The 26,948-nt window shown below is 41.6% G+C and overlaps 1 protein-coding gene across 1 annotated transcript in view; it reads left to right on the top strand.

Annotated features, from left to right (window-relative positions):
* PDZRN4 (PDZ domain containing ring finger 4) overlaps positions 1 to 26,948 on the top strand; it is a 321,836-nt gene that overhangs the window by 246,931 nt on the left and 47,957 nt on the right. Inside the window, exons 4-5 of the mRNA XM_031683090.2 lie at positions 14,932 to 15,188; positions 18,365 to 18,467. Of these exons, the coding sequence (XP_031538950.2) occupies positions 14,932 to 15,188; positions 18,365 to 18,467 (360 nt within the window). The remainder of the gene's footprint in view (positions 1 to 14,931; positions 15,189 to 18,364; positions 18,468 to 26,948) is intronic.

Below are 26,948 nucleotides of genomic sequence, written 5' to 3'. Positions count from 1 at the left end.
TTGTGTTTTATGAGTCTCCCCACACATTTCAAGAAATTCCTACCATCTGCCTATGGGTGGGATCCTGCCTCTGGCGTTCCATTTTCTCAGCCCCAACGGTACATGCCCTCAGGTCTGAGTTATTAGAATAATCTTCTGAGGGCTCCCGCAGGACAGAGCGGAGAAGGCTTTTGTAGTGGGAGGAGCACAGAATATTCCAGGGTGAGCGTGGGCACTGCCAGCGTCTTTGAGATTTCCCTCTGGAATGAGCGGCACATTGGCCACTCTACTTTTCCGAGAATCCGTGGTTAGCTCTCAGATCACACACACACACTCATGCACACAGACAGGCACACACACATGCACACACACACTCATGCACACACACGCACGCACTTTTGCAGACACTCATGCACACACACTTATGTACACACACAGGCACACAGGCACACATGCATGTACCATGTGTCCAGGTTATCCCAATGCCATATGAATCCTCAGAGAAAGTTTTCTAAATGTTTAGTTTGGTTCAATCAGTAGAAAGATTCCATGAAAATTGGGGCAAATAAAGTCATCGTGAATAATCCTGCCTTTCACTGTCCAAGTGAACCATTTTCCCCTGTGCCTTCATAGATAATTGTAGTGGGACATCGGGAAAGCCCGTGTCAGGAATCGCCAACTAGGCACAATTCTACAAGGAAGGGCTATCTTGTGCAGTTTTTAAAAATTGCCTTTAACGCGTTTGTTCTCATTGGAAATTGCATGTTACATTATAAGCTGATTGGGCCCTGAAGACATCTTCATGTATCTCATAAGAGCTACGTTTGATCATATGATATTAATGGTGGCCTTCGGGAAAACTGGCAGTTTTTACCTCTGTGCTTTATTCTCTTCTTTGTGTGGTTCCTAGACATTTATTAATGCCCAGTATCGACTGAATAAAAATATTTTCACTTGATATAATTTTAATAACCTAATTCATATCTGTTTCATTCATACATATTCATATGAAGACCATGTAACCTCCAGAAAAATGGAACGTATGCCATGAATTGATTAGTGTATCAAGCAATTGTAGCAGTTGCATACCAAAATGCGGGTTCGCCATGATCTTGAAAGATGCTTTTTAAGTTAAAGATGTATTTATTCAACAAGCTGTAACTCCCACATGCCGCTGTGAAAATATTAATCATATAAAACAATAACAGCAAACTGATAATTTTCACATATTGAAACATCTTTAAAAGAGATAAACCCCTATCTAAGATGAATTGTTGTGTTAGCTCCTTATTTATGCAAAACTCTTGGAATTGATATCTTGCTTGCAAGAAGAAAAAAGAAATCTCAGATCCCATGAAAAGTATGTGACTACCTCCCATTGGAGAGTTGCTCTCACAAAAATCAGGGAAAGGGTCATAAAGACAAAAATATACTGTGCTTGGCAGGAAATCTTGAAGAACAGAGAGGAGTGAGTGAGTGTGTGTGTGTGTGTGTGTGTGTGTGTGTGTGTGTGTGTTTATCACTCAGAGTGAAAGGTATCGCAAAGAAAGGATGCGTTAAGCTGGCTCTGTGATTCAAGCGTTTCACCAGGATGCAGGTGGTGGAAATCTCTGAATTTCACTCTGTCATTTAAAAGGAAATGCAGGGAAGGAGCTGTTTAATGCTGAGACTCATCCTCCTATTAAAATGGGGCTGCCTTAAGTTCTCAGAAATACGAGATCTTTGTGGTGCGAGGAAACTCAGACTTCACTGCGCATTCTCCTAGTCGCTCCTTTTGGATAATTCTTTACACCTTTGAAATGTCCAAGTCACCCTGGGAGCGCCGTTTGTAAGCTGCCACTGTGAGATGACATTTAAAACGGATGAAAGACAGACAACATTCTCTCCAAATAAACAAAACGAAGCGCAGCTCGGAAACGGGTGTGGAAATGCTTGTTTTCTGTCCCGCTCTTCTGTACACATGGCACTCTGGAAATTATGAATTCTGTTTTACAGAACTACAATATTTATTACTGGAGGAAAATAGATTATTAATTACAGCCAAAGGCTGCTTTGATTAAATATACAATTAATTAGCTATGCTAAGCTCATCCATCCCAGAGCTCCTAATATTTTCAGCCCGATGATTCGTCTAGTACTTCTAATTAAAATTGTCTTAAAAAGCCACAAGTTAGCTGCATGTGCACTTAAACTGAAGTTATCTCTTCGGTGTTTCACTGGTTTCCGTATGCCGTGTAATTAATCTTTAGTGATTAAATGTACATAAAATCATCGGAGATGCAAGGTAATTTGTGCAGACATGGAACAATGGAGAGCTTTTACCCGGCCTTGGCAGGATTGTTTTATCTGCCAAAAATTATTTTAAAACCGTACATATGTTAATTGCTTGAAGGAACGATTTTGTTTTTCTAATGTGCCCCTCTTCGCCGCTCTTCCAAACAAAGCAAAATAAAATCCACGGTATTAGGATAGAAGAATGTTTGTGGCAAGTTAAATTTAAGACTATAATGACTCCACCTGCAGAATTACACTCACTCCGTTGCATGGTCTTATTTCTTCCTGAAGGATGCGCAGAGCTGCATAAACTCAGTTTTCAAAAGATGCCCCCAAATCTGGTTGTCTAATTTTACACACACACACTCCAGGAGACCCAAAGCCTTGAGCTGGTGACAGTTTTTCATACAGTCCAGCTGCTGAAGAAGCTCTTTCTGCTTGAACCACTCATGGTGATGTGTCCACTGAGCTAAAAGCATGAGAGAACCCAGGTGGTCTCTTTCTCCCACCCCCGGGACTTCATCCACCGCATCTCGGTGACCTTCTGTGAGGCGGTGTGTTTGTCCCACATGGGTGAGGCCGGGCCTTGAACTGGGGATCTTAAGGTAAAAGGTTCAGTGACAGATTGACAGGTCCTCGAGTCACCTTCGTGTCTGAGCTTTACTTGATCGACTTATTAAAAAAAAAAAAAACCAAAGGGGTGGGAAATTCTTTTTACCAAAGTTTTAAGTAACCAAGTAACTTCTGGATTGGTCAGTCCATGGTCATGCTGATGTATAAACGTCTACAGATTTTCTTAGAACTGAGAAGTTCACTGAAGAGCATCTCCTCCAACCTATTCATTTGACAGAAATGTTTTTTTCACTTTTCAACTGGAGGTTTGTTGCCCCGGGGACTCAAGTTGAGACAATTATCCACACTCGTGAATGCCTGCGGGTGATTCACTACTTAACTGTAATCTTCTGAATGATTGACTAAGAGAAAAAAGAGGAATAAACCTACCAAGCTGCCTATTCAATTTTTAGAGCTTCTATATTAAAACTCCTACCAATGTTTACACAGAATTTAATAGGAACTTTAAGAAAAATCTTGGGTTTTTTCCCCCTGAGTAACTGTGTGATCTTGAGCAAATTGCTTAAGCTGTGAAGGTTTAGTTTTTATCTGCAGGATGAGTATAATATTAATTCCTATACCTCTAGGAACAGAGAGTACTGAGTGGAGTGTGTGGCACATAGTAAGCGCTCAACAAACTGCTATTACTGTCTTTAATATCCATTTCAAGATGCACTTAGAGACAACCAAGTCAATAAAATTGCTGGGGCAAATTCCAGCCATTTTATATAAAATAGTATCGGTTGCTGTTTTAAATACTGTCAGAGGCATTGACTTCATCTTTTGCCTTAGGGAGCAATCTATTTTTTATAAACATAGAACAACGTATTACTTTTCAAAGCTCAGGAACTTGAGGAAGTTGGAAGCACGGTGTTAGGAAGGTTATGGGCACAAATTCAGGTGGCTTCACTTGTGCACGTAAAAGCTTGTGAATTTCCCTGGGGCCTCGGCCTTTTTAATGTAGTTCCTTGTCATCGACTGAGCTCAACAAGTGTCCGATTGAATTCAAATGGCAGAATTGATTGTTGGAAGTGATTTAAACCTCCCCGCTTCTCCAAGGGTGATGGCTGTTTGTTTAGATTTCTGTCCTGTCCTTTCAAACTGGTGTGAAATACCTTTCACCTTCCAGGCACTCAGTCAGAGATGCTGGTGTTGAAGAGACTGTTCGTTATATACCATACAGGTCCTACTTTCTTGTGTGCATCCCCGTGTTCTAAAACTCCTATCTATTCACTTGGGTAAAATAGCTTTCTAAGTTTAGATCCCACACAAAGCTGTAAAGTATTCAGGTGTAGGACCCTAGAAAGTATAAACGTGTTTGTATGCGTGCAAGTTTGTGTTGGTTTGTGTGAGTGGGTGGGTGGGTGTGAGAGAGAAAGGGAGGGAGTGTGTGCACATATTTATAGTGAGTGTACTTACAATTACCCACTTGGCTAGGTGGGTACTAACCAGAAAGGCAGTTTCAGAACATTGGAAGAAGTAGTTTCTGATTTCTAAAATAATCACCGAAAATGTTAAGTCTATAGGAGGTGGGTAACACCTACTTAGAATGCCTTTACGCCTTTATGCCAAAAAATCAACTTCTACAGCTTGTATTTCTGTACAGTGTGGAATTAATTCATTGGCATAAAGGCGGAGGCTAGGCTGCTGTAGGAAATCTGCCATCTGAAGGTCCCATGGGAACAGGTACGAATGAGAGCGTCAGGCTGCCGCCTTACACGCCTCTCCATCCTCCGCTTGGACCATCCACGCTGCCCCTGCTTTGATAAAGGCCACTGTTCATTTACTCCAAGTAACTTCCTAAATGGTTTCCCTGCTTTCATTTAGTTACTCCTCACCACGGACGTCAGAGCTATCTTCCCCAGACCTAAAGGAGATCATGTTACATTTCAGACGAAAGGTGTGGTTTAAAAACAAACGCCTTAGCATGGCCAGCGGAAGACTCCGGAATCTTGTCAAAGCCTCCTTTCCCACCTCTTTGTGTCCAAGACGTACCCACATCCCTCTGTCCTCAGTTAGACCAGATCTCTTACTGGCTCCCAGAAGACTTGCCCTTTTGCACCTTTACCCTAGGATTCCCTTCCTTCCCCTCATCTTTGCAACTTATGAAACACTACATCTTTTAAGATCGACCTCCAATATCAAATCTTGGGGTTCAGATCACAAAAATCCCAGGTATAGTTGGCCCTTACAAGTTTGCTTACAATTGTAGACTTGTATGTTGTTTTTTCCTAGCAGATTGCCGGGGCAGGTGCCTTCCCTTGCTCAGCCGGTTACACCTTCTGATCCTTAGCTTCCACAACTTTCAGACAGTTGGATAAAGTTCTTACCTCCCATGATTGTTCTTGGCTATGACCGAGCTAACAGAGACTGGTTCAGTTCCTGGCACTCTGTGGACACTAGCTCAGTGCTTAACCGGTATTATTGTCTTTGTCACTGTCAGGACTATAAGCACAGGTATTGCCTTGTATCCCCAGAGCATCACCTGGTCTCTGTCACTCAAGCGTCCCTCTGGAAGGAAGGGAGCAAAGCAAGGAAGCACGGATCAACATCATAGCACCCTGTCAGCTGCCTTAGCTGTGTTATTTGATTCTATCCACAACTCTGTGAGTGGGTATCTCTTCTTCCAGATGAATTAACTAAGGCTTGGAAAGTTAAACCAACTTAACTCAGAGCCACGCAACTAACACTGAGAACTGCTTTTAGACCCCAGTCCTGGATGATCCCCACATTCTTGTTCTTTTAAACTATAACATTGAATGATGGGTGGGGCTTTCAAGCGGAGCTGCGTATACCTTTCCCTGCCGCTCAAATCCATTTATACAGTGGATGGAGGTCAAAGGACTAATATAGATAACTGGGCTACAAAATAGAGCTGGGCAGTGGAAGGTGAGCCGTTTGCACGTACACATAGATAACTTTAATGACAAATCCAATCACGTTTATTTTAACATGTATCTTGATAGAGAAATAGATGAAAATATATTTAACACAAATACCTGCCAAGCATGTTTGGGGGCTCTTAAACGCCAATGCAAAACAGTCAGTTTCTTGTCATTTAGTATTTCCTGCACAGAAGCGAAGACTTGGATTCCTCTTCTGTCTAGGGGACAGCAAACCTTTGGTGGTGATGTGTTCAGCATCCTTGACGTTGTTGCAACCTATGCCCTGTTACAGACAACTCGCCATCTCGTCCCTCATTAGTAGCTGTATGGGATGTTGGTGTTCCTTTCATTTAACAGACAGTTATTTTGAGCCCTTCTTTGGCACTGTGCCAGTGTGGCTGAACCCAGGCTCATGTTCTGGATACCCATATATGCTCTCATTACAAAAAGGGGACCAAGAGATCTTGTCCAAGGGCTACGAGCACATTTCCCCTTGTTCAGTAAACATGATGGATGAATAACTCCAAATCTTCGGGTACTCATGCCATTCATAGGCATTTTTGAAAGATAATCTGGGTGCTTTAATTACCATAAAGCTTCTTCCCAATGAAACCATTTGAGTTCATTTGAACAGCGTTTGGTCTATACACGTCCTATGTTTTTACACCCTTAGGCCTGCTGCAGGAAATTAGATGTCTCCATCAGGACTTTTCATTGAGGTTAACATACTTGGATCTGATGTGTCAACCCTCAATGGATGGCTTTATTAATAATCAACTCCATCAGCTTAGTATTATCTTAAGAAGTAAAAGGTCAGTAAGTAGTGGTTATCCTGCCATTTCATCAGTGGACTCTTCTCCAAAGACTTCAAGTCATTATTCACTACTTATGGAGTCACTTGAGATATAAAAAGTCTTTTTATAGGAATGAAAGAACTCCTGCAATTAGCCAGAAGGCAGTCATGTATCTTTTTAAATAGCTCAGCTTGGAGGAGAACAGAATTTCAGGTGTTACTCAGTAGATGAATTGTTATGACAATGATAAAGTTGGTGATAGCAATCTGTTTTTCGCTGTAGGGGTGTGTGTGTGTGTGTGTGTGTGTGTATGCGTGTACCCACAAGAAAAAAGACATTCAGTGCAGAGCAGAAGTTTGTGCCTCTTAAAGATATGCAAATACAGAAACGAAGTCTGTAGTTATTTGTTATAAACTCTACATGAGGACAGCATAAATCCACTTGAAGCTAATAACAAAAAAATAAAAATAAAACAAAATAAAATGACATTTTATTTTCATATAATTTCAGACTTATCAAAAAGTTACAAGAACGGTACAAAGGTTTCTCAAATATCATTCATCTAGAATTTTAACGTTTTTAAACTGAACATTAACATTTTACATGTGCTTTAAATTCATTTTCTCTCTCTCCTTCCTCTCTTCTTGCACCCACTTCTCTCTTTCTCTCACTCATCAAGTCATAAAGGTTAACATCACCGATAATGGGCAAACCCATTGCTTCCTGATAGGATAGACTGAGCAAGACACAACACTGCCTCTAGGCCTTCCTGCCAAAAGTCCACAACATGAATCTGATCAAGAAGAAACACTGGACAAGGAAAACTGAGGGACAGTCTACAAAATAACTATATGCATACAATAGAGGAATACTTTACATCTGCTATTTGATCTCAATGAAAGTTACATTTTAGTTCTCCCTTAAACATGTATGACTTTTGCTAAATCAGAAAAACCAAAAATGGTATCTTCAATGCAACTGACTTTGGTATTATAGTTAATTTGCAAAGATGGTAAATTTCAGCTCTTACCATGTTTTTGTTGTTATTGTTTACATCAAAGGAATTTCTCATCTAGTTATATTAGTCAGGGTCCCAGAAGGAAACAGAAGGCACACTCAAAGCGTTTAATTAAAGAAAGTTGAATGAAGGAACAGCTTAGGAGGGAGGAGCAATACAAAGAGAACTGTTCACTACACACAGACCTGAAGGAGAAAGGTAAGCCAGGGAGCTAACAGAACCTGGGGAGAGCTGGTGTCCTGAAAGCCAGCTAGGGAGGGGCTGAATAAAGACAGAACATTCGCTCCCTTACTATTGCCAGCTCGGGTTCCTGGACTCCTTAATCAATAGAAGTTGGTAAGAGGCCAGATGAGAAATTCAGGCAAGGCTTTTTTGGGACTCCTGCTGCAGCACAAGGGAGCGAGAACAGGTAACAAGTTTTCCTTGCTTGCTCCCTGTGGGGGGAGGCTGGTCCCTTAAACGGGGTGAGGGTAGGGGCGGACCTGTGGGTTGGGCCCGAGGGGTCGAGGTTGGCTTAGGTGGTCGGCCCAGCCCCTTGGTGGTGCTGTGTGCGGGGATTATGCCCAATACCCTGCTCTTTGATTCCAACACCTCAGAAGTGGCTGTCGGGTTTTTGGTCTTTTTTGTATGTTGTTCATAATTTGCCCCAAATGCACATGCATGCAGTCAGTAAGGAAAGAGACCTTAGGAGGGTCAGGCTGTCTGAGATAGAAATCAGGTATTTCCATTTTTCTGGGAAAGCCAGACACCCAGCCCTGGGGGCCTTTGGAGCTTGAGGGAACCTGCCGTAGCCCACACACCAGAAAAATGAAGTCGCCGGTCTCTGTCGTCCAGACAAGCCAGGAGCCCCATTCACACAGAGACTTTAATCAAACTTAATTTCACTTTTGAGTAAGTCTGCTCGTTCTATCCCGTGTGATGACAGCCACATTCTCTTCCCCAAATCTAGTTAATAGCACTGTCGGTTACTTAGCACTGGGCTACCCAGACTTCTGGTTTAATGCAATCAAACATTCCTTACGTTCTTCTAAAATTGCACAATTATCACAAACTTGCCAGGGATTGTTTTGTTCCTTGATAATATTTTTAAATGGTCAAAATTAATTTGAGTCGATCGCTCACCAGGTTTTCTTCATACCACTTTGCACAACTCCTATTCTTGCAGGTTCTTTTTCACCATAAATATATTTAATGCTGGGCCATCTTCAATTTACATAACAGATGTCCACATAGAATGAGATGTGCCAAGTTTAGAAAAACAATGATATGCTGAAATTCCTTAAAATGGATTTAAAGGTTGTATATGACAGGTGTTTTAATGCATGGAGAGTTCGGAGTATTCTAAACGCATTCCATACCAAACATCTTGACCGCAATTTAAATGCTGTTTCTTCCCTATATAAAATGTTACAAGGCCATGTCTTTATGACAGTTCCCTAATTATCAGATAGAGGCTTTGATCAGCGTTCACATGGAGACTTCCATCAAAGTCAGTGTCACATTTATTCGTGAGGGTGGGAGATCTTGTAAACTGTCCTGCCCAATCAGAATGACAGTCCCCAGGACTGAGGAGCTGGTGGAAAACATGGTGATGACGGTCGACAGCACTGTATTATGTAATTAAAATATGCTAAGCGAGTAGCACATAAATGTTCTCACCTAAATAAAAATAATAAATAATTAATAAAATAATTGATGTGATGGATGTATTAATTAACTAGATGGTGGGTATCACCTCACAATATATACATCTATCAAATCACCACAGTGCGCATGTGAAATAGCTTACAGTTCTGTCATCTATACCTCCACAAAGCTGAAAATAAGTGGAATGAGTGAATGAATGAGTGAAAAAATTTTATCAATGTTAAAGGAAACAACATTCAAGTGTGTTATGCTTATTCTCAATTTGAAATCGTACATCACCCTGGGTATTCTATGCTTCTTCTACTGGGAATTCTCATGTGTATTCTTCCATGAGAGGCATGGACGCTTAAGAGCCCTTATTTTTCACAAGAGGCACAGAGGTTTGGAGACCCTCCTCATTCCCCAACAGCTGACTCTGGAAATGGACCCTCATCAGGGTTATTCATGCACTTGTTTGCACTTCAAAAAGGAAAAAAGAAAAGCCTGTTCTGTTTTTTTTGTTTTTTTGTTTTTTTGATACTCAAGAAAATTTGGCATGTGGCTGGATTTGGAGGAATAAAATCAAAGCAGAGCAGCTCATACCCAAACTGAGGCCACCAGTCGCTCTGGGGAGGTTGCTGACAAGTGGCCCAGATTTGGCAGTTTATCCAAAAAGGTAGATTGACTGTTCGTTAAACAGAAGCTTCATCAAACGTTGCCGTGATTCGGTTTCCATATGAAAAGCTATATTCTTGACTTAACATTCACAAGTTGCTTATGGATTCATTAGCCCATCTGCCGCAACAAATGTATTCACACTTCTTTTGCAATGATTGCTGAAAAGTGACTACTTTTCTCCTATTCACATTTCTCTATTAATATAATGGAAAATAACTTTTTTAGAATCAAGACACTTATGTTTTCATGTTTGTAAAAAGGTGTATATTTTTCAACTTATCAACTGACTTGACGAGGGCAGTGCAGGGGTGAAAGGAAGAGCTTCTTGGGAAATGACTTCCCATGGTTGGTTTTTCTTTGAGTCGTTCATCGTCCATTTATTTAGTTAGTTCATCTGAATGTCTTATAGTTGCTTCAAGTTTGGCGTGACTGAGACCGCTCTTTTCACTCACTTCCAATCCCGAAGCTGGTTTTTATGAGGATAACCTCATGTCTCTATTTCTCCTAGAACTTCTGTCATCGGCATCTTCCTTTCCTCTTTTATGTTGTTGCCAATTCCGATAACCTCTTTATGAATAATGCACCTGGTTTCTCATTCCTCTCAAGTCAGGTGGCTTAATCATCATTTCAGAATCCAGTCACCCCACCCTGGGACTCTTATCAAACTGCCATCACAGAAGTCTTTCTTGTTATCCTCTAGCTGGTCGGTAGCAGTAAAACTAAATCAGTTTTGGCCACAGTTATCAAAATGCCAAATGTTATAGTAATAGAGAGAATTATCTCATATACTTCTCATGTTTATGATGACACTCTAATCTCTCACTCACTCCATTTAACAACCTCTTTAGAAAAAGATCCCTTTCTCTATACCACGCTTAAATCAAATCACCAGCCTTCTTGAAACCTTTCGGTACGGACACTTCTAAGCCAAATCCAATAATACGTGGGTATTTCTTTTTTAATTTTCAAATTACCTTTCATTTCCTCCCATCAGTTTTGCTCCCAACACCCTTCATCCAGCTTTTCCTCCTGAAAATCAACTTCCCTGTACTCTCCAGCACTTCCACTCCGCTCCATTTGTTGCAGGAAGATCGGGGGGAGGGCACAAGAAGATGGTCATGTCCCAGCTCTCGGGCGAGTCCCTGGGATGTGCTCCACCAAGTGAGGGTCCTTGGTTTCGTGCAGGAAAGAACTCAAGGGCGAGCAATAGTAAAGTGAGAGCAGATTTATTTAGGGAGATAACACACTCCACAGACAGAGTACAGGGCGTCACAGAAGGGAGAATGGCCTGGGGGTGCAGGGGGTGGCTAATTTTTATGGGCTGGCTATTTTTATATGCTAACAAGTGGGAGGATTATTCCAACTATCTGGGGGAAGGAGCGGGGATTTCCAGGAATTGGACCACCACCCACCTTTTGGTCTTTTACAGCCAGCCTGGGAGCTGTCATGGAGCCTGTGGGTGTGTCATTTAGCATGCTAATGTATTATAGTGAGCATATAATGAGGCTCAAGGTCTATCGGAAGTCGAATCTTGCGCCATCTTGGGGCTTGTTGGTTCTAACCAGTCTTTGTCCTATCCTCAACTGCTGTGTCATTCATTCTTTTCATGGGTGTGCCCTGCTCCCTTCCCCCCTGTCTCACATTTACTAGGCATCTAGAGCAGTTTGGATTGACACTCTTAACTACCTGTATGAAGTGGAACACCTTTAGTAGACAGCTTTTCTTTCTCTTGCTTCGTCTCACGTATGTTGCCCGTATAAAACCAAGAGACACAGAGAGAGAAGGAGAAGGAGGGCGGAGTCAAGGGAGGACGGGAAGGAGAGAATTTGATGGAAAAGAAGTAGAATGACAAGAAAGTGGCACCATGAACTACCAAACACCTTGTTGTTGACTTAGGATCTAGCCACATGGAAAAAAACAAAAGTTTACTATTTTTATTAAAATTATCGAAACTTTTCTATAGGATTAAAACCTGAGGTATTTTTCCAATGTTACTCTTCTCCCTAGCTGTGACTGATGATAACTGAGCAAGGCATCTGCCAGAAAGTCACAATTAAGCTATTCTTTTTTCTGTTGTGAAAGGCATAATTTATAAAGTGGTGACCTTTTGGTAAGCTAACAGTATGTTGATGAACTTCAAGTGAAGTGAAAAAAAAAAGTGTTTTGTATCCTCAGTGCTTACATTTTCTAAGGGATCACGTGGAACAGTGGCGCCTTTAAAGGTCATAGACTTCTTTACTTTGCGAGATATTAAATAGCTTATGAAAATGGGGGTCAGCTGCATGATAACTGGAACAAAAGCTCATTCCCAATGGGGAAGTAAGATATTCGAGAGTATATTGACTGTCCTTTTTTAAGATTGTATTTGATTGTCTTTAAAGCAAAAAAAAAAAAAAAAAAACAGAAAAAGAAAAGAAAGAAATTTGCATATAAATGCCATGATTGTAAATGAATGAATGTACAGGTCTTAGAATCAAGAGCTATCGATCTTGCTCTATGAACACTAATATTGTCTCCATATACTAAGCATTACAATAAGAACAATTCATTTTTACAGCCTAAAATTCTTCTCCATAATTTTTATGTTTCTGTCAAACTTTTTAAACTTTTCTGAATTTTGCAAAGATAATCTTAATTAGCTTTGTAGGAACGTAAAATAAATAATCACTATCAGTAAGGAACTCACTCTTTAAAAATTATTCTTGCTTTGAAGTTCTCTAAAACAAATGCGGAACAAAGGAATATCGAGACCAGATTGTAGGCAAGGTTCTGAGCCACCTTGGAGAAGAAATAGAATAAGGCATTTGTCTGGCCACTAATTTATGCAATTTATGTCTTAGTAAGATTTAATGAACGACTGGGAGAAACCCTGGCCACAAGTTATTTTCATCTTTGCCTTCAGATATTGCTTGAAGTTTCTTCAAAAAGGATACTGTCTTCTTTTATTCTGCCACCGATAGGGATTACTCTAGAATCAAGACTAATAGGGAAAGGTCACATACTGACACAGGGCCAGTAAGTTTTAGACAGTTGATAATTGATGATGAGCAAGGGTTCTTTGCAGGGAGAGAAGGGTTTGAAACCTTGCAAGAGTAGATATTCACTGAGTTAAAGGGACACCATGAAGCAGGAAACTTGAGACAAAAGGGCAATTCTTCCTTACCCCATAGATTCCCACAGAGCAATCTTATTGAACACCAATCATCTCCCATAACCCTGGCACTTATAAATATTGACCGCAATATGAGACACAGAGGATGACACTATTCAACATGTCAGGCCAGATTTTAGGTTGTGCTTTTCCATTCTGGAACTTATCACTTGCTGACGACAGGTCCTCAGGAGTGAATGAATGTGTCGGTAGGTGTCCCGTGTTCATATCCTCCCATTTGCCCAAAGTCGTCAAGCCATTCTGAGGTTGTACCAGTGAAAATTCAGTGATAATTTTCAAGTTTAGTCCACGGAGAAAAGACTCAGTAAATACATACGTAAGTGACTGTGTGCACGTTCCTAGGCATGCACCCGAGTCTCCACCTGAAGTTTCTTACTAGTTATTCGAGAAAACTCTACTGGGTCATATTTTGCTGGTGAGGAAACTTAATTGCTCAATTTTTGAAGGCACATTAACTCTTGCAGGGTTGACTGAGTAAATTAGCTCCTGCAGATCATTAAGCCTATCTCTACGTGACGTGACAGTTTCTACCTGGCATTGTATCATTTCTCCCCAAACGCCCCCCACTTGCTCTGAGCACACACATATTCTTTGTCTACTCAGGGAGAGAGAATGCGCTCATTTGAATGTCAGCAGTTGCTCTCTGGCTGCAACTCAGTGGTTCCCTTTGCTTCTTTTCAAGGTATCCAGGGATTGCTAAAGATGTGCTGGTGCATAGCAGTTATCAGAGCGTCCCCAACAGGCAGGTGGTTTAGGCGTCTAGAAATGGTATAATTTCAGGGGTTTTGAGCATGGTACTGCACTCCCAGGTATCTCTTCCTATTTGCAAAACCCACATTATTTGATTCATTTGGGGTGATTCTGTAGTCCTTTATTCAAGCACAATTTCCACTAAGAGGCTGTGTTATCAGGACCCATTTTAGGAGAATAAACTGAGGACCATTTGAGAGCAGTCTCTGTACTGTCCCTCCAGAGGGTGATCAGAAAAGTGTGTGGGCGTTTTGGGTGCCACAAAAGTCGGGGGAACATCACTGGCCTTTAACAAGCAAGCATGGGAGAGTCTCACTGAAAGAATAATTTTTATCTTGTAAATTCAGTGGTTGGTCCTACTGAGAAGTAGTGATGGAGGGAAAAGGCAAACATCACCTATTTCTCTGTGTCCAGAGCTACCTGGGAGAGTCGAAAAGTGGTATAAATTAAAACAGGTGAGGATCCGAAGGGATGTGTTCTACTCATTCAGAGGTGTTCTAGAGCGATGTTCCTTTCATGGGCATATAAGTCAGCTGGAATCTTGTTAAAATGCCAATTCTGATTGGGTAGGTCTGGGGTAGGGCCAGGGAGTCTGCACTTCTAATCTCTTAGGTGACGCTTATGCTGCTGGCCCACAGGCCACACTTTCAGTAGCAAGGATTTAGGATGACGTGCACGGGGGCAAGAACATGGTCTTGGATAAAAATGATGAACATGAAAGAAATGTGACAATATCCCCCCAAATGAGCTTTCAGGTCAGTAAGACTGATTAAATATTGAAAATTCCACCAAGACATTGATAGATCATTTTTTTACAAAAAGGATATCCTTAACATTTCTACCTATCTGAAGATTATGGTGAACATTTGCTGAGGCTTATGTGCTGTTTATTGCTTTTAAATCTTTACTAATAATTCTGATGGCGTGCTTCCTAAAGATACAAGAAGTAACTCTTTTCCCAGTTCCCCTGCACTTTCTCTTGTTGGTGAAGGGTTCAATAAATGTCCATGTCTGATTAAATATTCCTTTACACAGTTCATATCAGAGCTGATTTAAACCTCCCCTCCCCACGTTCTCTTAATCCATCATGACAGCCTTTCTGTTCTCTGCTCTGAGATGAGCCACGTCCTTTTATCTCGGCAGGTCAACGGGAAGGATCTCTCAAAGGCCACCCATGAAGAGGCTGTGGAAGCTTTTCGAAATGCCAAGGAGCCCATCGTGGTCCAGGTGCTAAGACGAACACCTCTCAGTAAACCAGCCTATGGAACGGCCCCAGAAGTGCAGCTCATGAACGCCAGCACTCAGACAGACATCACCTTCGAGCACATCATGGCCTTGGCCAAACTCAGGCCCCCCACCCCTCCAGTGCCAGACATCTGTCCATTTCTGCTCTCAGACAGGTATGTTTCCGTCATTTCTCCCAGAGCCCTGTGTGTTGTCATCCGTCATTTAAAGCAGGTGTTGGGAAGAATCAGTCCCACGAGCAAGCTGACAATTACGGAGGCAGGTTCTCAGTTCTGTCTGGAAAATGTCTGCACTGTGTCTACATCCAATTAGTTCTCAGCTGCCCTGGGTTTCCCTGACCCACACGGCTGCTTCACCTCAAGAATCCTCCTTGCTGAGGTGCCGTGAAAATTTCTGGCGCTGATTAGCTCATCTTCCGAATTTCCAGTCATCAAGAAGCCTTACACAGCTCACGAGCACTGGTCAGGGAAATAGCGTTTCTCACGGATGCTGCCAAAAACCTTATTCAGACAGACACAGAACTGTCACGCTGGCACTCTGTGCTCCTCGGTGGGTCGCCTCTCTCTCTTTTTTGCTCTTCTCTTCTTTAAAGGAGAAGCTGGGAAAGTAATTTAATTAAGTGCAATTCTCCAAAGGAAGCAATTACCCGATATATTGAGACATAAACAAAAGATCCCGGCTGTCTGAGAGTTAAGTATAGAGCTGTGAAATAAGGAACTGTTAAAAGACGACTTCTTTCCAATTTTTACCTGAGTTAAAGGCAGTTGGAGATATTTTATTCAAATAAGCCTGCCTGTACAGTTTGGGAAGTATGTTTTGCCCCATTTGTTTTGTTCTGTGGGCTTTTCAGCACGTATTCAAACATTACCGAGTGTCTGATTTCTAAGAGTGGAACAATCCTTTCTCCGCTTAATAAAACACAGATCTGGTCCTGCCACTTCCCTGCCCCTTGGTGGCTTCTGTTACGTCCATTTCAGTGGGTCCCATGTGTGCATTAGAATCACCTGGAAACTCTGAAGAGCCGTATCGATGCAATGCCTGGATCCCACCTCGGGACAATTAAATAAGAGCTTTTAGAGTGAAACCCAGACATTAACTTTTTCAGAAATCTCTCTAGGCAATTTTAATGGCAGCTGTGCTCTGGAAACCACTCCTTGAAACTTCAAATTCTGGGAGGGCAGGGGCTCTGGTTGTCTTACCTACGATTCTAGCCGTCTGTCTGTACTTACAAAATAGCCCCTTATGTCAGGCACCAGAACTAGGTACTGGGTATAAAACTGGGAACAAAAATAAAGCCACTACCTCCTGGAGCTTACATTCTAGAGGGTAGATGAAAAATATGCAAGCAAGTGGATATATACTATCCACTGGTACAGCCTGACACAGAGCAGCCATCCAATAAACGCCTTCGTGAATGAACAAGAACCAACATTTATTAGCTAACAACCTGTTTTCGGTAATATTCCAAGTGCGTGACACTTATTAACTCATTTAGTCCTCACAAAAACTTTCTAAGGGAGTATATTGTATTATCACCATCCCCAGGTCACAGATAGGGAAACAAATGTTAAGTGATGCGGCCACGGTCACACGGCAAGGAAGTGATGGGGCCAGTCTTCTGAGCCTAAGAGGTCTGACCCACTGCCCTCTCCCTTCTACTGGTACCTGCCACCCTTCCCACATCCTGCAGATCTTAGCTTAGAGGCAACCTCTTCTAGCAAATGTCCCAGGACTTTAGTAAACAGACCCCTACCATGTACTCTCACAGCTTCCGAATGTTGCCCTTAATTGCCCCACTGTACTAAAATTCCCACTTGGCTGCTCTACCCAATTAATAGGACAAGAATTGGATTTTGTGCACCAGCCGATTGCCGGCTCTTGGCATAGGGTCTTGGCATCTGGTAGATACTCGATAAATGTTTACTGAATGAATAAGGTGTTCCTCACAGCAGGGCTCCCTTCTTACTAACCCAACGAGGAGAGATACCCATGAGATGCCCCAAACAGCATGCTCTGACATTTTCCCAGCCCACACGGGCTTCACAAAGCCAGGCCAGATTAAAGCCGGGAGGGTTCGCCTGTTAGACCAGCAAGCAAGATGCTGCCTGTCCTGCTGTGGCTCTTCGTAGCCCAAAGTAGAGAATATTAGAGAATAGTGAAATATTAAAATGTTTAGACTGTGTGAGGGCACCAGAATGGGTCTCTCTGGCCTCTCGGTTAGTGATAGGGGAACTAATTTATGCTAATAACTCCAGTTTTTCAGTAATGCCCTCACTGGCATGGCCTAGAGGTCTCACATGCAAGCAACCTGGTTAATTGCACTTAGGACTTTTCACTGACTTGGAACTTCTTGGAGATGACCTTACGCCCTTTGCTGTTAAAAACTGTGCTTAGATTGCATATGGTCTAACGTATAATGTCTCTATTGCCATTTGAAAACACTTCTCTAAATTATTTAAAACATTTCCCAACAGTTAAAGGATCTATCTATAAAAGTCCGGTAGAAAAGTCCCTGGGTCCCCCTAATTTCCTTTACTTCATCAGCTCTCTCCATCCTCAGAAACTTTCTAAAGCAATTAGGAAACCCTGTGGTTGACAGGCTTCTCCAGTGAGTCATCTCCATGAAAGTTCTGTAAGGAATGTTCTTTAATATTTATGGACGTGCCTTTTATCAAAGAGGGGAAGATGTGGGTCATGAGGGAGGAAGGCGGTCTTAAGGAATGGGGGCAGCGTGACTGCGGTTACAATTGGAAAACTGCTTCGCTCAGCCCACCCCGCTTGCTCAGGTTCCGCATCCAAGGATCCCACCAGCCGCAGACTGGACGTTGGATCCCCGGTTGGTGGAATCGGTGGAGGCAGAACTCACAGACAAGGAGGGCCAACTGGATGTGCTTTTCAAAACAGATTTCATAAAACAGTTTGAGGCTGTAACTATGAAATTGGTAGTGCTTTGTGACAAAACACCCGCCTTTGGGTAGACTGCCGTCTGGAAGGCCACACGGCCGTGTCTGGAGCAAGTCCAGTGGATGGAACGGAAGGAGGCCGAGAGCATCAGTGAAGCAGCACAGCTGGGGGGGAGACACATCCGTCTCTACACAAGTGCCGCTCGGACCTGGGGCCCCCAGCTTCGTATTCTCTCCAATTGCTGGGCTTCTTGTCGCGGGAGAAGGAAAAGCAGTCGCTCTTTCTGAGCCTTAGTTCGCTTAGAGGCTGGATCCCTCCAGGCCTTAGCTGCCGAGCAGAGAAAATTACCGTGAAATTCTAAAATCAGTTTTAATCCTGAGAACAACCCCTTTGACCCACTGCTATCGTGTTGCTGCCTTCCCCATAGCTGTCATTCTCTTCACGCGGTGGAGCAGGAATTTTATGAGGACCACGAGTACCTCTCCAGCTTGCGGGCTGATGCAGACAGGACGGAGGACTTGGAATACGAGGTAAGACCGCTTCACACCGCTCCACGCTTCTTCGTAACGTGCCACTTGAGGGGGCTTGTGGAACGAAGAAACGATTCATTATTCCTGTGATAATTATTTTGTCTATTATGTATCTAGGATCAGATCTTTTAAATGTTTGTTTCCGCCATTTGGCTCTAGTATTTGAAGACTGTTGGAAAACATGTTTATCATACAAGCCTGAAAAGAATTTGCCCACGTGGTTGTTGCTTTGTGTAAATAATATTATGGCAGCTACCTTCCCCCCCCCCCTTCTTTTTGTGGTATAAGAGAATGTCCAAGGAGAGTTTGGAAAAGAAATTATATTTAAAGCCAAGATTGTGTTTACTATTTTCATTCTTTGTGTTGTAGTTTGATTGTCATTGACAAACTAAATTTTATATTATTCTTATTCCCCTTCTCGAAGCCAGTGTTCTTTTTATGGCTCAAGTACTCTAAAGAGCAGTTTCACCGACTTTCTAGAAAGAGAGATGACCTCATGTCCTTTGTTGTTAAACTCTGTTTAGTCTTCACACGGTATAGGGTAAAGTAGCTGTACTGTGATATGAAACAATTCCCAAAGCCTGTCTGTTAATTATTTAAAAGCTTCCCCCAAAGTTAAAGGATTTATCCTAGAAATTTCCTCTGTATCTGCAGTCTATAAATCTTTGAAAGGTTTCAGACTACTCTGACATTTGGAAATAAAATAGATGGAGGAGGTAAGGAAGCTTTGGTAAACAGGCAAAGAACCCATGATTATCTGCCCTTTTAATGCGTTAGATGATGTCATACAAGTTCAGCAAAATGTTCTTTTCCATTTTACAACCAGAAAATCCTGAAATCTCTTCCCTTAGGAGGATGCAAAATCAAATAAGGCCGATTCAGTGAAGCTCACCTAAAGCAAATAGACATTTATATGAAATCCCTCCCCCGCCGAAGTCATTGCTGGGGATTACAGAAATCATTATTTCTTTTCAGCCAGAATTTGGGAAAATGTGCAATAATATCAGGTATCTGAGTAGACGGTTTTGTCATTGTTGTTCATGTTAATTTTTTTATCCCCTCCTCTCCATTAATTTGATTGAAAAGTTTTATTTTTATAAATCCACTCAAGTACTGGTAAGCATTGAAATATCCATTAAGCTTTGTCCATTCATGCAAAATATATTACAAAGTTGAGTCACTTATCCAAATAATTTAAGATTAAATGATGTTTTTCTTTCAGTTAATGAATTACTTTGTGTTTGGGGAATGAAATTCTCTCGATCACTTCAACTTTTTATTTAGTTTGTGCCTTAAAGTTTTATTAAAATAAATCTATGTGGCATGGGAGAAAGACCTGCTTAGGCTAAGCAGGTTCGCAGTAAAAATTTTTTTATTTAATCGGCATATCATTGAACATTACAACACACACAGATTGTAATGTTAGTGCTCACTCCAGCTGCAGCACATCCTCTCCTCTGACCGGTGTCCATCCCTGGAAGATGGCAGCCTGCGTGTGATGACAGTGGTAAATGCCCAGAAAGGTCTTCTGGAGCCTGTAATCTCAACTAATCACAGAGCGACAGTCAGTACATTGCTGTCAGCTGTGATCCCCTTGCCAAAGGCACCTTTCTGAGTTACTGAAATAAAGGATGTTCTTGTGAAATTTAAATAAGGAAGAAGTCACGGTGACAGGCTCCTCTCACGAGAAAGGATGCATTTGAGGATATCTGCATGGCTCAGAGTAGGGGGTGGAGGCACAGGGGGTACCCTAAGGATAATTTACAAAGTTTAGGGGAGAATAATGATTCTACCCAGTACATCTCAGTCTGTTACACTTATGTGGCAGAGTAGCACACGCCATCCATCCCTCTTGTTTGCATCCGATGAGGCTGTAAGATCTAGTCCACGCCTATCCCCAGAGCTGGTTGTGGGCACCACATGAATTGGGGCGAGATTTAGAAACGCTGCGTTTATGCAGTTACACTTCGAAACAGGCTGGTCAAGTGTTTCTGTGACCAGCTCAGGTGACCCCAGCTCCTCCAGGAGCTCTGTTATCACCCAGTAGCTCTGGGGACGCGGCGGGGTGAGCACCTGCAGGAAGGACCAGGTTTGTGCCACTTAGAGAATATTACAGGGAACTTGACGTCTGATGGCTGGAGAAAGGACTTCATTCCAGAAAGTGACACTCATTCCTCCTCAAACTAAAATTGCAGACACATCAATAGGCAATCGGGAAAGTAGAGTCAAGACTCCTTTCCATCCGCTTTCATTCAGTTGTACCGTAAATATCTACCGACCAGTTAAAAGATGCCAGGTTCTTATCAAAGTTGGGGATTGATGAAGCCCCCTGCCCTGGGTGGAGTTTGACCTTTAGAGGGGAGAGGGAGATGAGAACAATACACAAGTGAGTGAAGACATGTTGTATTAGATGGTGACATGCGCTCATGGAGAACAAGCATCGGGGTAGCAGGCAGGCTATGCACGGTGTCGGGACGAGGCATTGCTGTCTTTGTTGTTTGTTAGGTGGGGGAGTAATTAGGGTTATTTATTTATGTATTTATGTAATGGAGGGACTGGGGATTGAACCCAGGACCTCGTGCATGCTAAGCACAGGCTCTACCACTGAGCTGTACCTCCTCCAGGTGTTGCTGTCTTGTGCAGGATGGTCAGGGAAGGCCTCTCACAGAAGAGCTAGCCATGTGGGTTTCCGGGAGAGGAGCTTTCCAGGTCGAGGGAAAGGTGGGTCCAGGCGACCAGCAGCAGGGGCTCACCTGGCGTGCTGCCAGAACAGCAGAGGCCAGGGTGCTCTGGGAGCACGGGCGAGGGGAATGGGCAGTGGTGGGAGGCGCGCTCAGAATGAGAAAGGGTCTATCCTGAGGGGCCTTTTACTCTGAGATGCAGAGTTGCTGGCGGAGAGCGGGTTCTGCAGCCCTCAGGAGACCCCTGTGGCTGCTGGGATGAACTTGACAATGGGCAAAGCCTCCAGCAGAGGAGGAGGAGGTGGCTTGGATCTGGATGGTGACAGAGAAGGGGGTAAGGCATAGTCTGGGAGGACCGCAGTCACCCTGGTGCAGAGGGCTTTGCCTGCGTGTCTGTGTTTCCATCCCTCCCCTCGGAGCTTGAATACAGTCTGTGCTCTGATAGGTTTCTTCTTCTGACTTTTTAAAAGCGAAGTGTCAGGCCACAGGGAAGCACAGCTGTGGGCATCCACTGAAGCTAGCATAGCTCTCCACTCTTTCAAAGACAGAAAGTGTACGAACTGCATTTCTGAACTTGCTGAAATGCAAACGCTACCGCTATTTAGGTCTCTTTGTAAAGGTCTACTTCCTGTTGACTCAGTGAACCAAAACTGAGCTGTCTATCTTGTGAATACATATTTAGGGACGTTCAATGCATAGATTATTGACCCAATAGAGCCAAACAGATCTGACTATCTTGTAAATACATATTTAGGGGTTCTTTAACACGTGGATGATTGCATTGATGGTAACAGCTCCCTTCAGAGCCGTGATAGACAGCAAATGCTGCTTTGGAGATATTACAGTCATTATGTCAATGCTATGGTGACCCTAGTGTGTTAGGGACCTCGATGAAATTTTAATGATGCCCACATCTCACCAAGGCCTATCACCATTTTGCCTAAGAAAATTATTTGATTAGGTTTTAAATGTCCCCACAGTGCTACAGAAAAGTCTCAGTGGACCAGCTTGCATTAAAAGACTCACAGCTTGAAATTTGACCCTTTAAAAAAAAAATGATGACAGTGTTTTCTAATTAAAAATGCTAAAAGACTTTCATTTTATTTTTGCAGGAAAAAATAAAAATATCAAAATCTAAACAACATGGCCATCGTAAGAGTCGAGGTACTGACTCTTATTTCCACTGAAATACCCTTGAGGATTAAGCACTCCTTTTTCTGTATTTTCAACTTTGTTCATTTTTTTTTTCCTAGAGCCAGCTAAAGGTTGAAATAAATCATAAATAGCCCTTAGCCAGTCAGAGGCAGATCTCAAATCCAGCCTCTACCAGAAATAATTTAAAGGGAAAGGCTTTCAGAAATATAGGGCTCTTGTCCAACTCCTAATAAAGATATGTTTGCCAGTGCCTGAGTGTAAGAATGATGTTGAATTCTCCGCCACACTTCCCATCAACTCTCAGAAGTCAGTATTGATAGAGGAGAGTTGAAAATTAATCAACGCAACATTGTGATAGTATAAAATACCGTGTTAGAGCCAAGACAAGCAAATAATTTAAGCAACATTTTCTGAGCCTGGTGATTTTCAACACTTAGGAATGCTACTTGAAATCATTTTTATCCCCATCCCACCCCCACCCCCCAAGATAGAAGTGAAGAAACAGATCCAGCAGCCTGAGTTATGTACACAGAGAGTTTCCCTTCTGTGTACATTCATCACAATGAAAGGAAATTTCGAAGTTTGCTTCAAGAGGTATTAAAGGCAGAAAAGAAAGACAAGTCTACGTTAGAGTTCTGTATACATGTTAACTGAAAAGCAAACTTGGGCTAGTGTCTATAAATAAAAAACAGCATTTAGCATATTAATCAGCTTCCTCTTGGCAATTCTTATGCAAAGTGTAAGTAACCCCTTGTGCTATGCTGGGAAGTGTCATTTTGCAAAATTTATTTCCCTGAGCTGGATCCCTGTGAATATGTTTAGAATATTTGTGAGAATTTAGGTGTATAATCTCTCTTGCATTGTTAAAGAGAATTATGAATTAAGGAGACGTTCACTAAAAAAAAAAAAGATAACAAGAGAATAGAGAATAAACATTAATTAGATCTCAGTCATATCTTTTTTGGGCCGCTTCATGATCTGTGAGCCAACGCTGAGAAAAAATGTCCCTAGTGCAGATGTGTGGAGCTCTGTGGCAACTTTCTAGGCTGTGAGGATCATCATTGCATCACATTCACTTCATAGTGGGTGTTCAATATTTGATGAAGGAATAAATGAGGATTCCCGTTGCTGTCTGCATGGACCAACTTCTGAGCAGTGTAGTGCCTCTCCACCTTTTGAACAAGGGAATTGGAAAGGAACTTGAGACCACCTAGCAGTTACAACAGATATCCTCTCCCTTTCTAATGGATATTTGTTCCTTCTTTTCTTTTTAAGTTTGTACCATTTTGTCGACCTCTTCCTATGTAACCTCACCCTCCATCCCCTGGCAACAATTTTTTACTCTCTGTTTCTATGAGTCTGACTTTGTTTTTTTGTTTGTTTGTTTGTTTAGATTCCACATAAGTGATACCATGCATATTTGTTTTTCTTTGTCTATCTTCTTTCACTTAGCAAAACACCCTCAAAGTTCATCCATATTATTCCATGTATATAACGTAGTATCATATATTATATATATTACATGCATACATATATACACAATAGACTATTATAAATTTCATATATATACATATATATACACACACACATATCACATCTTCTTTATCTATTTATCTATTGACAAACTGGTTGTTTCCATATCTGGGCTCTTGTGAATATAGGTATTTGTTCTATGTCAGGGATTGTAATTCTAGTGCCATTTTTGTTTCAGTTAAACATTTCTAAGGAAAAGACTAAATTGGGGAGAAACAAAAAGAAATAAGTAGTGAAATAGATTTTTAATGTTCTCCGTTAAAATTCATTTCTGCCAAACATCATCTTATAAACTCACAGAATCTCATATCTGGAACGTTTGGCATGTTCTCTAATCCACCCTTGTACCTCCTTTATAACTTCTTCATCAGGGGATCGTTTAGCAAATTTGTGAAGCGCACAATGGACAGGGAACTGAGTGCCTCCCCAAGTAGACAGTTCTGACTCTTACCATCGCTGAGAAATGTATCAAGGAATTGGAAAAGCAATGATAGAAGGAATATGTTTGGATGTGAAACATAACTCCTAAAAAGACTGTGTATTATCCATATGTTGTGTAGATATTCAGGAAAAGAGAAAATAGCACACAGAGTGTGAAAGTGTAGAATCTTCAGAATTTTTTAATTCAGTGAACACTTTCTAGTTCACCTATCTCTTCCCTTCCTCTTGTTAGTTCCATTTTAGAATTATTAATAAAATATCTAAAATAATTTGGTACCACTTACCGCTGGGGCAATAAAATCATCCATTTAAAAAATTCACTTTACTGAGCTTCATTCTTTGGGGAAATTTATTGAATTGAAAACTAATCTAGATGAAGTGTGAAAATTTTTTTATTACTTTGAACATTTAAGATAAGATGCTGTTCTGTCAGTGTGGAGTTGGTTCATGGAAGTTTCTGTTAATAACAACACCATTTTCATTTCCATTCACCAAGTACGTTATATCAGATTAAAATCTTAGTCATAGAAACCAAACCAGTCAGTTGTCATGTATTGGGGCTTGTGTTTTCCGGACTTCCCATGGCATGTGTCTCCTTTGTATCAAGACTGCTTCCTCCCCTGTCTAGAACATTACTCTATCTCCAGGCTTCTTGTCCTGGGGCTAGTCTGCAGTCCATCCTGTTCACCACCACCAGACTAGTCCTTCTCAGATGCACTTCTCATTGACTCACTCTGCTCAGCATCTTGTAAGACTCTATTCCTTCAATTAACTTTAAAGTTCTCTGACACTGAAGATCTTTTGAACTCTGTCACCACCCTACTTACCCAAGCATCTTGGGGATCAAACTCTATCAGGGTGAGTTCCTTCCTCTGTGTCTTTATTTATGGGCCCCTCTGCCCCTAAAAAGCCTTTCTTTCCATCTCTTTCCCACCACTGAACTCCCATACTACCTTCTATAAGTATTTTCTGTCGTGATTCCCTGGGTTATAGGTGTTTATGTACCTATCTTTTTCTTCTAAATTCTTTTTGTTTTTTAACAGAAGTGACCACTTCTAATTATCAGTGTATCACCTGGAGAGCCTAGCACACACCCTGGTTCACAGCGGGGTGCTCAGCAGCATTTGCTTGACAAGTGAACAAAACATTGACCATCCTGCTACTGTTCTTATTTTATAAGGGTCCTGAAAACATGTATAAAGGGTTAAACTAAGGGAGAGGAGAAGATAGCTGATGAAGGAGAGAAATTTGAAATAAACCGTGAAAGTCTTTGGTTTCGTCTCGTGATTATTCAGTTAACAACCTAGTTGTTAGACAGTTAACATACACTTGTACCAGATTGCAAAAGAAAAAAATTTGTGCATGTTCTACCCCAGAGTCAGAAGCTGGAAGTTCCTAGTAAGTAGACATACTAATTTACAGAGGTAAAGAGCAACTGCTCCTGGTTTGCCCTAAACCATTTCCATCTACGACCTCTGTTCAAGTTTAATTATGAAGAGCACCCTCTTCCACTTTCAAAAATGTCCTGTTGCGCAAGACATCCTACAGGTGTCCTAGTTTTTATCCTTTTGAACCTTAATGGAGTCTGAGACTTTGTCATCACATTTTGTATAATCCTAATATTCCAGGCAGAGATGACTCAGAATTTCCCAATTTGAATACCTATGTTATTAAATTAAATAATTTCCCTAAGTTGTGACTTTCTATTTTTTAAAAAAGGCCTCCTTAAGGAGTGACTGGAAAGACAATGCTACGAAGTTGGACATAGTTATCAAAGTTATTGTCATTATTTTGGTTTCTTACTGAAAGAAATGAGATTAGTATTGCTGTTAGTTTGGTCATGTAATTCTATAAAACAAATACGAGGCAAATCTATCTTTTCCCTCACCGATTATGACAACCCTAAATCTTATTTCCTAAGGAAACAGTGAAAGGCAAATTTAACCTTCCAAGTTGGTTATTAAACAATGTAACCAAAGGCACATTTATTTTATTAGGAATTTAGATATAAAATGAAGATTCTTTACACTACATACATAAATTTTATCAAAATGCTGACATTCAGTTTTTATTTGAAGATACTCAGTAATACACGTGCAGGTGATTTCCTTGCGTTACTGAATGGTATTTGTGAAAGGTTGTGTTTAAGGTGAATATTTGCATATCAAATCCTATTTTCCTGATGACATCTATTCTGCTTTCAAAGAGCAGTTTTTGTAGGGGCCGAGAAAGAGGAGCTGTCTTTTCTAATATAAAGCAAATCACAGATAAGGATTCCAGTGTTCCTTTCAGAGGCAATATAATCAAATGGAAGGAATCCAGAATAGAACTTGATCTCTGTTCTGGCTCCGTCTCGTGCAGGGACCACTCTCCTCTTTAATCACAGCATCCTCAGATATGAGCTCTATGGGAGCATCAGTGCTGCGTGTGGAATGATTTGTCAGCACCTAATTCTTCCATGTGATGCACTTAAGCAAAGTGAGACAAATGCAAAGTCAAATCTTTAAAAACTTCAGGAATATTTTAACATCTCAAACATATCAACTCACGTGCTACGGGTTTTTACAAAGAGAACATACACTCAGCAGGCCACGCGTGCCTGTGAGTAGCTGTGCTGGTCTGTACAGAGTGCACAACACTCCGGTCTGTTGTACCAACTGGTAGCAGGTCG

This window comes from Vicugna pacos, chromosome 12 (genome assembly GCF_048564905.1).
Source record: "Vicugna pacos chromosome 12, VicPac4, whole genome shotgun sequence".
Lineage (NCBI taxonomy): Eukaryota > Metazoa > Chordata > Mammalia > Artiodactyla > Camelidae > Vicugna > Vicugna pacos.
The sequence above is the reverse complement of the archived record's forward strand: the minus strand, read 5'-3'. Positions and strand labels throughout refer to the sequence as shown.